The 15913-nt window shown below is 36.9% G+C and overlaps 1 protein-coding gene across 1 annotated transcript in view; it reads right to left on the reverse strand.

The window, feature by feature from the left end:
- Positions 1-333: 333 nt before the first annotated feature.
- Positions 334-15913, reverse strand: part of LOC121386649 — a 70432-nt gene continuing 54852 nt past the window's right edge. Inside the window, exons 3-7 of the mRNA XM_041517626.1 lie at positions 6224-6520; positions 4845-4970; positions 4013-4066; positions 3210-3611; positions 334-621 (exon numbers count right to left, since the gene is read on the reverse strand). Coding sequence (XP_041373560.1) covers positions 548-621; positions 3210-3611; positions 4013-4066; positions 4845-4970; positions 6224-6520 — 953 coding nt within the window. The 3' untranslated portion in view covers positions 334-547. The remainder of the gene's footprint in view (positions 622-3209; positions 3612-4012; positions 4067-4844; positions 4971-6223; positions 6521-15913) is intronic.

A 15913-nucleotide genomic window follows, 5' to 3' on the forward strand; every position in this document is an offset into this window, starting at 1 on the left:
ATAAATATTAATGCATATTAAAACACAATGCAATCATTTGCACATTATTATTATGTCCATTTGTCCGACTGTGTTGGTCTGCCTATTTACTTACCTACCTACGTGCATGTCGTTGTTTTTTCTGCATGTGTGTCCTTCATTTTAACATGTAAAACATTACTTAACAGGCCCGTATGAACCGGGCGTGGGGGAGGGCGGGGGAAACGTGTCCCCAACGTGTGAGCCTTTTTATCACATTAATGTTTGCCATTGTAACCAAAATCTGATATAGAGTTTGTACCCGATCTGTCAGTGACCACCCACCACCCCCACCCGACCACCCACTCCCAAAGTCGTTCCTACGGGTCTGCTTAAAAATGTCCACTGATACTAATGCACTAATGTACTATAGTTTATAGTAATAGTAATGTAATGCAACATTGTATCAGTTATATGCTAAATACCATTATATCATCGCTTGTGGGCATAACGTTATAAATCAATTACTACTACTTTTAGATCTTTAAAAATATCTGACACATACTTCTATGTCTACGGTTTGACATGTTCAGATAGCTTCATAGACACTGCAGAATGTGGTCTGGGGGTTGAGGTAGCCCACAGCTTGAGGCTCTGTTTCATCTGAAAAAACAAGAGTTTACATTAACAAAATAAATAACACAAATAAAAGAATGATTAGGCACCACTATAGGTAGTACTAAACCAAATAACTTCCGGCTAGGTCAAAGTTCGTTTCATCTGAAATAAAAATGGTTTACATTAACAAAATAAATAACACAAATAAAGGAATGTTTAGGTACCACTATAGGTAGTACTAAACCAAATAACTTCCGGCTGGGTCAAAGTTCGTTTCATCTGAAATAAAAAGAGTTTACATTAACAAACTAAATAACACAAATAAAGGAATGTTTAGGTACCACTATAGGTAGTACTAAACCAAATAACTTCCGGCTAGGTCAAAGTTCGTTTCATCTGAAATAAAAATGGTTTACATTAACAAAATAAATAACAAAAATAAAGGAAAGTTTAGGTACCACTATAGGTAGTACTAAACCAAATAACTTCCGGCTGGGTCAAAGTTCGAGGTGCACCCAACCTTTGATAGAGAAGTGAATGCATGAATGAATGAACGAAAATGTTTAACGACACCCCAACACGAAAAATACATCGGCTATTGGGTGTCAAACTATGGTAATGCAAACAAATAAAATGTAGATCAACATCAATATAAAAATTCAAGATTTAAACAAAAACACAGTGTAAAGAACCGTGCAAAAACACAAATATCACAGATAGATACTGACGTTTTACTCAAAACTTCAATTGTGTGCTGTATTAACCATTCTCAATGAGAATGTTACATCCCTGCACCACGGTGAGGTTACAGCATGCGCAGGGGTTGACAGAGAAGTGAACACCACAAGTCCTGTGATTGGTGATAAATGTGAGAGTGTTCATTGTAAAAAAAAACGTTTTATCTGGGCAAAACATGTATGCAATTTTATTTCATCTAGTACCACTGCGGACCTAGAATAGTCATAGACGCTACCCGTTATTTTAGAAATGAGCAGCTTGACCCCCATTTTGTTCTGATTCATTTTAAGGGTGAGGGGTGGTAGTATTTATATCCGTGACGTTTATGTCGCTTGATACGCTGCAGGTAGGAGTTTTAGCCACACATGTTACTATTGTCGTCTATGGGATTTGATTTGGTATTATATACCCTATAACAAAGAACATATTGCCGAGTCAAAGGTCGAAATGGACCCTAACCTTTCGTAGTCATAAAATATCAATTCTTGTGGAGAATAAACTCATACAGTTTAATTTGAAGTAATATCAATTAACCAGGTACTATTTTGCTTGGAACATGACCGGGGTCCTACTAAAATAGGATGACAATTCTTCCTTGCAACTAGGACAGTCCAAGACGCTAGATGTTGTTATCTCTTAAATTAGCAACTTAATGCTGGTTTTGTTTTCTGATTTACTTTATGGGTGTGGGACGATAGTATTTTTATCCATAGCGTACGGTATATATGGATAGAAACGATGCATGTAGCAGTTTTACCCATATGCGTTACTCTTGTCTCTGGGATTTCAATTGGTAGTATACATTTGATAACGTCACATAAACACAGTTTAAACTACGGCTTATCGTGTCGAAAATACTATAGTATTTCCGCAGTTTGATGAGAGATAGGACCCCCTCCCCCAAGCAGGCTATTAACAAAGCACCAACATAATTGTATATATATTATAGACAGGACTGTACATGTCACAGACGCAGATGCGAGTCGTGAGTTACTGTTTGGGAAGGAAAACACAAAACAAAATCCACCGAGGGCAGTCGATCTTGCGACCCATTGCATGTTGGGCTCTCTACCACTAAGCTATATCTCATCCGGAATTACATGAAAATCAGGTAAAAGGAAAAAAAAAATAAACGGGATGAGAACTGAAAGGAAAGGAAAAGTAGGATACATAAAAAAATGGAACAGAAAGAAATGAAGAACCAAACTAAAAAAAAACAAATACAGAAATTTAGTATAAAAGTTAAAATGTAAGAATCGAAGAAGAAAGAAAATCAAAACGCACTGAAAAACGTTGAGAAAATGAAAGTGTAAGAATCAAAGGAACAAAGACAAAAACAAAATAATAAGCAAATGACCAATTAATTAAATACTAAAATGCTTCTGTCCATACAGGAGGGACAAACACACACAGAGACACAAACACAAAAACAAAAAGAAAAAAAAGAAAAAAAATGTATCCCAAAAACAACCCACTACCCCCAAGCTGTCCCCCATCCCAACAAAAAAAAGAGTAAAAAAAGAAAGACAAACAGACACACACATCTACAGCAACAAACACATGATGAAGGAAGGAATGTACTATTTAATTACGAACTCAACTCATTTTAACTACGGTTATACAACATCAGACATATGGTTAAAGACCACATAGAGAAAACCGTCTGCCGCAAAGCAATGGACTACTCTTTCCGATTAACAGCAAATGTTTATTTTATATGCACCATCCCGCATACATAATAGTACACACCACGGCCTGTGTTACACCAGTTGTGGTGCACTAGGTGGAACGAGAAATAGCCCAATGGTCCCTCCAACGGGGATCGATCTTTGACAAACCAAGCATCAGGCAAAAAACCCACCATAAATAATTGAAAACCAGAACAAATGTCACACCTTTCTGTTCCGCAGATTTGTGCTTCTTCCCTTTCATTTTCTTCTTGTCGACCTGTGCATAAATGTCATCTGCACCATCGTCGTGAGTTCCCTTCGTCTTTTTGCCCTTCTTTGTTTTGTCTCCCGACTTCTTGGTCTTCTTAACAACAGCATATGTAGAACTGAGTTCGTCTTCGTCCATTGTGTTCTGTTCCTCAGCCCGGAATCTTTGTCCTTTGTTGACGGCAGCGTACATGGACGTGATGTCATCGTCGGCAGGGTTTGTGCTGACGTCATCGTCTGCAGTCCTGCCATCCGTGTTGACGACTGAATACATATCGCTGATGTCTTCATGTCCAAAGCTCGCAAACGACACACTAGGTCCTCCCGCTCCTTGTCCGTAGAGATCGTTGTCTTCCATTACTAAAGGAATGAATGAATGGATGTTTGTCAACCTCCCAGCATATAAAAATGCATCTGTTATTATCTTTGTAACTAAAATTCTATAATTATGATTATTGGATGATTGAATGAATGGATACTCGAATGAATAAATGAATTAATGGATTAACGATTTAATAAAATAATTAATACAACATGACAAAATTCAAAAGCACATACCCACGCAATACTTACGGTTTATATTTCCTTAAAACGCAAATTTAATAAAATTATTATTGATTAAACCACTTTTTCCGAACATATTCCACACGATAATGTGTGTATATACCCACCAAACAATAAGGGCTTATACAATCTCAATTTTATCTAAAACTTTATAAAATAATTATCTAAGTAACAACTGTAGTGAATATCCAACTTACCCGGCCCTGTTCGTTTCTGTGGGGTGTCTTCCTTTACTTCAATCACTGATACTGCTGTAACACAAGACCCTCATTATTGTTACGCAAGTGACATGCGAACTTGAAACCATCCGATCATAGATAATCTATGTACATAGTTATCCAAAAGAGTAATACCTAAATATCAGATTCCCCACCCCGTGAATACACATTTTGTCTAGCAATGTTGAACCATCTTTATGTTCATCATATCGCACCATATCATATATTTTAGTCACATAATTGAAAAACAAACTAAACTCAGCAACAACCCCCAACAAACAAACAAAAACAAATCGAAACAAATAAACAAAATATTAAAACAAACAAAACGTACCGTTTAAAATAATAATAATCAAATCAAATCAAAACAAAACAATCCATAAAACCCCTAAACCACACACGCAAACAAACTAAAATAAAAGCAAAATAAGCAAAACAAAGCAAAGTGCTAATCGCATCCCCTTCCCCGTCAGAAACCCGCTCCCTCCCAATAATAATAATAGTTCATCAGCAATACCTAATGTAAGCAGTTTAAGTAGCCAAACAGGTGAAAGCTAAGTTCGATGTACATTTCAAGCATATATAAATATTATCTAATTTACAATGTGACAATGTGCGTGCCTGTCTGCGTACAGAGCGAAAGAGAGTGCGAGAGAGAGAGCGAGAGCGAGAGCGAGAGCGAGAGAGAGAGAGAGAGAGAGAGAGAGAGAGAGAGAGAGAGAGAGAGAGAGAGAGAGAGAGAGAGAGAGAGAGAGAGGGAGATGCATTCATATTTTCCAGCTCAATTCCAAAAATCGAAGCCCACTTTGACCTTTCTTTGAATTTGTTCCCTTGTTGATGACACAGGCGGTCACGATTATAACCAATAGAATCACAAGTCCTGCTATACCAGACGCTACCAGGATTAGCAGTTCTCTGGGTACCATATCCGCCATCGCTTTAAAAAATGAAAAAAATCAAATACATTTTATTTCTGGAATCAAGTTGGAAATGTATGTTTCGAACTTATTCTGTCGGCTACTCGCCGCTTTCCATTATGGATCGAACCGCCTCGGTGGTTCCATTGAACAGATTGGGCATTTTCTCGATCCACCGGTGCACCACAGCTGGACAAAGAACGTGGTATGTGTTTTCCTGTCTGTGGGAACTGCATATAAAAGATCCCTTGCTGCATTAGGAAAAATGTAGCGGGTTTCCTCTCATGACTATTGTCAGAATTACCAAATGTTTGACATCCAATACCCGATTATTAATTAATCAACGTGCTCCAGTGGTGTGACTACTATCAGTAAACAAAACAAATTTAACAAACTTTAACTTTCCATTATAGAAGGTAGAACATCATACAACAAGATTTCACAAGTGAATGGTTTCCTGTTGCGTTCTGTGATTCTAAATTATGCTTCCAAACACCCACACATAATGGCTAGGTTTTAATTACAACATATAACTAATGGAGTAAATTTAGAGAATAACTAACGAGCTACAAGTAATTATGAATTATCTGTCCCGAGTGAATGGCGAGGGTTTTACAACATTCATTCACGAGGTACGTATTGTTTTTATCTTGATTACCCATTATCAGTTTTTAACTGATTTTCAATGTAATAATTCATCTGCTGTCTACAACAAAGCCATCATGCATTGCGTCATATAATCTTATGTGCATAACATGACGTAATGTAAATAACATCGTGGCATAACGACGTTCTTTTTACAGCAAAATTTTCACAGTACAAAACAAATACGACTGTGGTTGCATTAGAAAATAATTATTTTTCTGTGCTACTAATGCCGCTGCTTATGAAAATATACCATTTCATGTTTATGGAACAAATGAGTGAAAAATGTTCTGTAAATCTTTGTAGATGGAATGGAAACATTATATGAATGTAAGTAAAGTTCCGGCCATAACAAGCAAGCAACGTAACGTCGTGATTTTTATGCAATTCAATCAGTGGCTGTAGAAGGAATCTGATCACCATACATATTTGAGGACATTAAATTAATTAAAGTACAAACAGGAAAATTGAAATACATATGTTTTGCCTTAACTTTCATTATGTACGTGTGTAGTTAACGAAGTAACAACGTATATCTCTCACGATGTATTACTTATCAATATATCGTTATTTGGAATATTTGTACTAATTATTTTCTACTTGTTGGCATGAATTTTAAGATACTTACGTTCAATATTTATTGCTATTATTCCTGTTTGTTCTTGGACATTTGTGGATCCTTTAACGCCATTTGACACACTGCATTGGTATGTCCCGCTGTCGTTGTAGCTGTATGGGTGGATAGTCAAGACGTATTTATTAGGCAACACATACGTCCCATTTAATTCTGTGATGGTTTTTCCTTTCCGTATGTGAGTGAATGTGTAGAACTTATAGTTTGCATGATTTCCGTCAGCTTCACAAATCACCTTGATCGTCTTGTTATGAGGATATATCATTTTTTGCACCTTCACTACTGGAACACCTACATAAAATAGTTTAAAGATATGTTTTGTACTCATTTGTTTAATGTTGCATACTTCGTCTGCCCCAAATCTTTCTGATCTCTGCTTCTCTTTCTGTTTCTGTCTGTGTCTGTCTGTCTGTGTCTGGCTGTTTCTCTCTGTCTGTCTCTGTATCTGTCTCTCTGTGTCTCTCTGTGTCTCTCTCTCTCTGTCTGTCTGCTTCTCTCTCTCTCTCTCTCTCTCTCTCTCTCTCTCTCTCTCTCTCTCTCTCTCTCTCTCTCTCTCTCTCTGTCTCTCTCTGTCTGTCTGTCTGTCTGTCTGTCTGTCTGCTCTCTCTCTCTCTCTCTCTCTCTCTCTCTCTCTCTCTCTCTCTCTCTTTCTCTCTCAGCGATTAAGTATATGCTTTCATCAACTTACCTGGAAATGAATTAAATTTTGTGAATATATGTTTAAAAATTCCTCACCACATATTACATTACGACCTTTTTTGTGTTTAACATGCTTCTTTTGATACTCTGGACGTTAGAGAGAAGGAAAAATATATATGTAGTAGGTACATACATCTAATTTGTAAAGTCATCAAATTCTGAAAGTATAACAAAATCAAAGAACTAACGTAAGCAAATATAGAGGATATTAAAACGCACTACGACAGTTCCTACGTCTCACAAAATGCATTTAACATTGGGATCTGACATTACTTTACAATTATGGGGAAGGTATTATGCTATACCATTCAAAACTATGAAAGAACCATCTTTCTTATGGTTTTAATATGCACGGTTACACAGAATAACAGCTACACATATATTTTTATATAACATAACGTGTTGATTCTAAAATTTGCAATTTTTGCCATCTTATGCAAAAAACACTATGGAAAACAGTAGGAAAAAGGCGAACAATTTCAATTAGATAAAAATACGATTTTATTTGGTATCGTAAATAAAAATCATTGTTTTATTAATTATATATATATATATATATATATATATATATATATATATATATATATATATATATATATATATATATATATATATATGTATATATATATATATATATATATATATATATATATATATATATATATATATATATGTATATATATATATATATATATATATGTATATATATATATATATATATATATATATATATATACCTTCGTTTTTGAAAAACCCAGGTGTGCTAAAAATCGCACTCCTCAAAATGCTTACGGAGGGGGGGGGGGGGGGGGAATCACACTCCTCAAAATGCAGAAGAGGGGAAAATCGCACCCCTCAAAATATTCAGAATTAGAGGCAAGAGACCGAAAGGAATTTCACCCATGAACATGATTAAGTTTGAGGAGTAATAATTTCAGTGGTGTAGGAAGGTGCCAAAAATGGGGGGGGGGGGGGGCACACTTTTATATTTACACACTTTTACACTATTATAAAGTAAATATAAAGCAAAATATCTGAAAAGTGTGTGTGTTGTGTGTGTGTGTGGGGGGGGGGGGGGGGGCACATGCCGTCTTCATCGTAGAATGATGATTTCTCCATGGACAGAAACTGTGAACGGAATGTGAATTGACATTGTAACAACTATGGTATTGTTATTAAGAATGGTAACTGTAAAATGTTTAATAAAACTCTAAAAACTAAAATAATGTCAGTAGGCCTGTTTGTAAATCATTTAAACTAAAACGAAAGTAAAAGTATAACAACCACATGGTACAGGGTTATCACAGTTATCATGATATCATAATAAACATGTTATGTCCCTGCAAATTCTCTATTTAAAATAATAATAATAATAATTTCATAACAGAGAAAATGTCAACATCTATTGTTTTCTACCCAAATATATTTTTCTATAATTTTTATAAATATATATTTTTACAAACAGGACTAACTTTCATTATCGGTGTACTGTAGTTAACACGTCATTTATTATACTACTAACTCGAATCATAGCAACCCATAAAAAAAAAGAAAAAAAAAAAAAGAAAAAAAAAAGAATCCAACAACAAAACCACCCTAATGTAAATTTAATTTTAAAATATACATGCTTTACACTCGGTAAATTCGAATTACTGAGTTGAAATTAAATCGGTGTATGTTTGTTTCAAGTACCCGTCAACCGATCACATGTACTAGAAATCTGACTCTACCAAGGTCAGTGTCATTGGCTTTAAATCACATGGCAGTATCGTGAAAGTAGAAATGTCTGCGAGTACGTCGCTATGCTATTAACAAAAACAAAACCTGCTTTACTAAATTCGTTTTTTGTTGGTGTGCGCGTTTACTGTGATATCAACATGTATAAACATTATACACATCATAGAATTATTGGACAACGCACCTATTATTTTTTCTGTAGGCCTACGTGATCAAAACGACGACAGTGTAAAATAAATTTCGCGATCATTACCTGCATTGTACGAAATTAAACAAAACAAAACCGACAAGATATTAATAATAAGTGAACTCCTAGATGATTGGCTCAGTGTAAAGATAACCAACCAATCGTGTTTCAATTTATTAAAAAAAATATTCTAGTAAATTCATTGTGAACAGAATGGAACCGTTTGTAGCGTTGTGGATTGGATTCTGTAACAGAAAAATATCAACCTCCACTGAGAGGATTCGAACCACAGACTCTCAGTACGAGAGTCCAGCGCTCTACCAACTGAGCTAATAGGGAAATTCCCACTAGCTACTGCCAGTAGGAGCACTTTATACCAATACTACTACATACTCCCCCCTCAAGTGAAGCTACGTCCCGGAGCTGTGGGCCTCGGGTAGTTGAACTGTTACGGGTCCTGACTGGGTTATAATTGTATTATTGTGTTAAGAACACACCCAGTCCCTACGTCGGCTCCATTGTAGCCTACTCGAAAGTATTCCCCAAAAGAAACACAACAAGGCTGGGAAAGGTTCGAGGGTTTATTCTCTCTATCACACCATACGTGTGGTTCTGTAAAAAATAATTACAAACGATAAATACACTGATAATAACAATAATTAACAACCTCGACTTAATCATAAAAATAAATTAGAAATGTTATTACATAGCAATATATATACTCATTTAAACCATTATCACACAATTATGCCAAGTTACTGGCATAATACTTTCCTTCAAAAATATACATATACGTTTCGGCGACGTTAGTGCCAAAAACAATCATCAAAATAAGTACATGCATTTAAGATAATTAAATGCGGTTATATAAAAAAAAATACAAAAAGCAGTAAAGACTTGGCAACATTATTGCCAACGTCACACGATTACAAAACAAACAACTTCCCCATTTCAAATGCTGTCAATATAAAACAATAACGTTCGGGTTTGTATGACAAACATTAAAATAAAGACCATTACAGAATACAAACTGGAACAATCGATTTAAAAACAAATATATATATATAAACATAAAATACTCGGTTACAGCGCAGGTGAAACAAGTCACGTACGTTGGTCAAGACGCACGTGAAACACCTTCGCTGCAAGAATTGCATGTAATAAAGAAATAGACAATACTACTACTACTACACACCTTCGCTGTGGGCGATGAACCGTATAGGATGATAACACTATTACATGTACCTGGGCTTCATCCTGTGAATAAATGGGTAAAATATAAGCTACCACTCAAATGGATAATAAAACTACAGCAATTAGACATCTCCTCATCCAACACTAATCACTAATTCTGCTTACACAATTAACTTGCGCCTCTATCTATATTTATACGTTTAATAGTATATATCCAACACCTTTACTTTATTACTGTTTATAAAGTTAACTCGTCCATATATATATGTATTCGTTTAGTGTGTTTTAGTGAATTCAATATTTAAAACGTATTTACCTAGCATTAATTATGGACGTTTAAACACTTTTCCACATTATGTATTACATTTACATATATCTAAAATAATGAGATAAACATTATAACAATTAATACATGCATATTAGTCAAACCTGTAAGTGCCAAAAGGAAGTCTGAAGATAACGAAAGGCTCAGGAAAAGGAAAAGGCAACGGCAAGTCGTAAGTATGTAACGTGTAGTGTCACTGTCTACACTCAGCGCTGCACCAAATACACATAACCATTGGATAGAATCAATCAATGGCTCGTCCCTAGCCAGTATGGCGAGAAACAACAATAAAAGGCTTTGTCTAATGCACCAATATGATATTCTCAACGCAGATTGAGAATATCCTATAATAAAATAAATAGAATCCTAAAATAAATATTAATAGTAATAGATAAAATATATTATTTATATACAAACGGCCAAATATTTAGTCCCCGTTACATACTCCCCCTAGTTGTGAAATGACTTCCTCGTCATTTAATGTCATATGACCCCAGTGAACTTGTAACAATCTGCAGTACTGCATTTACTGCTTCTATCGGCATCCGATCAAATAAGTTCATTGAAGCAATATACGTGAACATTTTTACTCTGTCCTTCCAGTCACATCCCAAAGACTTGATCATGGCAAAATCCCCATGTGTCATCCACTTTGGAGGCCGTCTCTCCCTAATGGATCGTCTTGGAACTGGAACTGGACTCCTAATGTCTTCAGATTCAGAAAAAAATCTGCAACAGGCTCAACCTCTGCTGTCTCATCCGCAACTGTCTCATGGTCTGAACTAGCTACTTCACCTACAAGGGATGTCTCATGATCGTCCGTTGACGAAGTGCTGTCTATACCCATAACACCAACAGATTCCCTGTCAGCAGCAGGTGCGGTGCTGGCATCTGTTGGTTCTGTGACTGTTGCCTCTGTAACCAGCACAACAGAATCAACTTGAAGATAGTCTTCATCATCCGACAGGGTTGCTCCGTCGTCCAATTCCGTTGGGGTATCCTTTCAGCATTAACTTCAGTTGGCATTTGTCGCTGTCGTTGGGTTGGTCGTCTTGGTTTTCGTGTTGGCACATCTGGAACATCAATAGCTATGGGAAGAGATCCGATTGGTAACAGAAGGTTCCTGTGAAGTGTTCTACTTTTACCGTGTCCATTTTCCTTCCGCACCACAAACACAGGGATATCCTTGTTTGGCTGATCTTGGATAAGGTAAGGTTCCTCTTCCCATCTGTCGGCAATCTTATGTTTACCATCGAATGCCAATCTTCTAACCAAAACTCTGTTGCAGGATGGAACCCCGAACTCTGACATCATAGCCCTTCTTCTGATGTTGTCGACTGTGCTCTGCTGCCTTAGATGCTAACCTGTATGATTCTTGCAGTCTTTGTCGTAAAGCTGACGTGTAATCATGTAGATTCTTCTTGTCTTGCATTGGTTCCAGACCCAAGGCAACATCAACAGGCAACCATGGATTCCTGCCAAACATCAGAAAGAATGGTGCATAACCAGTGGAATCATGTCTGGTACAGTTATAGGCATGCACTAAAGGGGCTACATGGTTCTTCCAGTCAACCTTCTTTTCTGGATCCAGGGTACCAAGCATATCCAGTAATGTCCTGTTGAACCGCCCTGTCATTCCATTACCCATTGGGTGATATGGCGTTGTCCTTGACTTTTGTATTCCTGCGATTGAACACATTTCTTTCAAAAGCTTGCTTTCAAAATTTGCACCCTGGTCTGAATGCAACCGCTGAGGAAATCCATAGTGTACAATAAAGTTATTAAATAACACTTCTGCAGTTGTTCTAGCAGTCTGATTCCTCGTAGGTATGGCTTGAGCGTATCGAGTGAAATGGTCTGTTATAACAAAGATATTTTGGAAGCCGCCCTTTGAAGTCTCCAATGTAAGAAATCCAGGCAAACTATCTCAAGAGGCTGACTAGTTGCAATGTTGACAAGTGGCGCCCGGCTGTTGGTTGGACCTTTTCGGCGAAGACATCTGTCACAGCTCTTAATCCACTCATCGACACTCTTGGACATGGCTGGCCAGTAAAATCTATCCTTTAACAGAGCAAGTGTCCTCTCACGGCCCATATGCCCAATGTCGTTGTGGAGCCCTTGCAATGCCATGGGTCGAAACTTGACTGGGAGTACTAACTGCATCTTCTCATCTCCATTAACCAGTGTAGATCGATATAAAACTCCCCTGTACAGTTTCAGATGGTCAAACTCCCGGTACCACGCTAGTGCTTCTGCTGAGCGAGGCAACCCTTGTAGAGATGGCTTTGTACCTTGTGTCAAGCTTCTCAGGAATGGTTCTATGGTTATATATCCAGTTTGGTGATGTCTCCAATCTCTCAAAGTCATGTTATTGATTGAATGTCCATCTTCATCCTCGTCATCAATTACATCCGAGGACATACAAAGACTTTCAATATAACTGGGAGTCTGACATGCTGCTGCGATCGCCTTGATGGATTCAGAGGTAATACCTAGCTGCTTTTCCCCACTGTAGTTATTACCTGGGAGGCGAGAGAGCGCATCAGCATCTGCATTGCTTTTCCCTGTCCGGTACTGAATTGAAAAATCGTAAGACGCTAAAGAGGCTAACCATCTATGGCCCGTGGCATCTAGTTTAGCCATGGTTAATACATAGGTGAGAGGATTGTTATCCGTAAACACAACAAACTTGTGGCCATATAAATAGGCTAACCATCTATGGCCCGTGGCATCTAGTTTAGCCGTGGTTAATACATAGGTGAGAGGATTGTTATCCGTAAACACAACAAACTTGTGGCCATATAAATATTCACAGAATTTCTCAGTAATTGCCCATTTCAGTGCCAAAAATTCTAGTTTGTGTGCTGCATAATTTCTCTCAGTCTTTGACACACCACGGCTTGCATAAGCTACCACCCTGTTCGTACCCTCTTGTTCCTGGTAGAGTACTGCCCCAAGACCAGAGCTGCTTGCATCTGTATGCAATTCAAATGGAAGAGAGTGGTCCGCATATGCCAAAATAGGTGGCGAAGTCAACGCCCGCTTCAACTGATCAAAAGCATTTTGTTGATCTGCTCCCCATACCCAATCCACCACAGCTGGTCTTTTCTTCGATGACGTCTTCTGTTTAGTCCTGGTTGGTGGAAGTAGAATCGTAAGAGGCCGTGCTATCGTAAAGAAATTGGAAATATACTTACGATAGTACCCAAGAAATCCTAGGACCTGTCGCAACTGCTCTGGATTAGTAGTTTCTGGCCAGTTGACAATCTTTTCTATCTTTTCAGGATCTACCTTGACGCCATCCATGGACACAATGTGCCCTAGATACTTGACTTGATCCTGAAAGAAACTGCATTTCTTGGGTGCCAACTTGAGATTGTATTCCCGAAGACGGTTAAATACCAATTCCAGTCGATGAAGATGCTCTTCGAATGATGATGAAAATACAATAAGATCATCAATGAATATACAACACTTCTGCAGGTACAGATCTCCAAGACAATCTTCCATGAGTCTGGTACGTTGCAGGACTATTGGTCTGTCCAAAACCCATACGGTTATACTCATAGAAGCCGAGTGGTCCTACTGTAAACGCTGTCCTGGCTTTATGTTCTTCAGCTATCTCCACCTGATGGTATCCACTCTTCATGTCAACAACACTGAAGAACTTCGAACCAGCCAGACAATCAAAAATCTCTTCTGTCCTAGGCAAAGCATACGAATCCTTTACGGTTTGTTGATTGAACTGCCGGTAATCAACACACATCCGTAAAGAACCATCTTTCTTCTTTGCAATCACCATTGATTGAATTGTAGCCTGTCACACGTAGCCGACGTAGGGACCCGAGGCTCTCGGACACTGCTGAATGGGACACATCGCCTGACCATCGGACGTCACATCCTGTTTCCACAGACACACGGACAGTGGAGGAACGGAAATACTTTTGTGTATTTGTGACAGTGATGTGAACAATGACTTCATAACAAGTTTGTGTTTGCTGAACTTCATATATTCTTTTCATGATGTATATGTGAGTACTTACATGCCCATTATTATTGCATATGTGTACTCGGATGTAAACAAAACTTGCCAGTAGTTTTTTTCCTTAATTGTACTTAGTTTATTGTTGGATTTAAAAAAAATAAAAAATTATAATGTAACTTGAGGTATACTTTTGTACCGATATATATATATATATATATATATATTTTAATTTTTTTTGGCTACAAAGTTGTTGAATAATTTCAACGACCTTGTGACATGGTTTAAAGTTGGATTAATTTTTTTTTGGATATAGGTTTCTGTGACCTGGTTTATTTATATAATACTAAGTTTAGTAAATAAGTAAATATATCACTTAGCGAGTGATTGTTTGCTTTAATTTGAATGTATTTATTTTAAATTTAATTTAAAAAAAAAAAAAAATAATAATTTAGTTAATAACTTAATGTGAGTTTGTTCCTGATTTTTTTATTTTTTTATTTTTTATTTTTTTTGGCCTTCTTCTTCATCCTTACTTGGTGTAATAAATATTATTTGTGATTGTGGTTTATTCCTGATTTTTTTTTCCACTTCATCCTTAGTGTAATGTTTGTTTATTTGTGATTCCCCCCCCCCCCCCCCCCCCCCCCCCCCCCCCATTCTTGATGTGATGACATACTATTTAATTTAGCATTCTGTGATCTGTATCCTTGCTGTGGGTTATTTGAATGTTAGTTTAGTGTCATTTTAAATGAAAAAACAAAACAAAAACATCCTGTAGTATTGAATAGAAATTAAATTAGATGACTCCATAACTGGAAATAATGTAATGCAATAATAGTTAGGAACTAAAATAGTTTAATTATAACTATATTATTGTTAGGTTGCACCTGATATTAATTTTAGTAATTGTTTTGCATTTAGTACACTTTCTTTTGTTGTCTTGCTGAGTACTGTTTCTTTTCAGCTTTTCTTTCTTGACGCACATACATACATACACATTGATACACAGCAGCGCAGATGTGAATGGGTTATTTCAGGTTGTGTTAGTGACATCCTGGCCTTAGAGTTGTAGTTGCCCAAATATTTTGGGTGTTGTTTACTTTCAAGGTATTTAATCTGGGTGCTAGTTTTAAGGCGTTCTGTCTTATAGTAGTGCACCCAGGGTGTGTTGCCAGATTCAAGGTGTTTGACGTGTGAATATTTGATGTTTGTTTAATTGACCAGGAGGTGACCACCAGTGATACACCTTGTTCTTGTTTGGAATTGACACTTTCTTTATCAGAAAGTGGCGCAGAGTGAATAGATACTCGCATAAATCCCTTGTTGTATATATGCTGTATTTCTTGTATGTACTGTGATGTGTATTGATATTACCTAAATGTGATTTATTTGCTCATAATTTTTATATTGTTTGGATGGAATTTCAGCACTGGTACCTTTGCATTGTTCGAGAAAAAGAAAGCATTTTGTTTCTCTTGCAGGTGTCATTTATAACGTTACATTTCATTGATTTTCAGGATGGCACAATTTGGAGGTCTGTTTGAGGCCAGTGGTTTG

This window comes from Gigantopelta aegis, chromosome 12 (genome assembly GCF_016097555.1).
Source record: "Gigantopelta aegis isolate Gae_Host chromosome 12, Gae_host_genome, whole genome shotgun sequence".
Taxonomy (NCBI): Eukaryota; Metazoa; Mollusca; class Gastropoda; order Neomphalida; family Peltospiridae; genus Gigantopelta; species Gigantopelta aegis.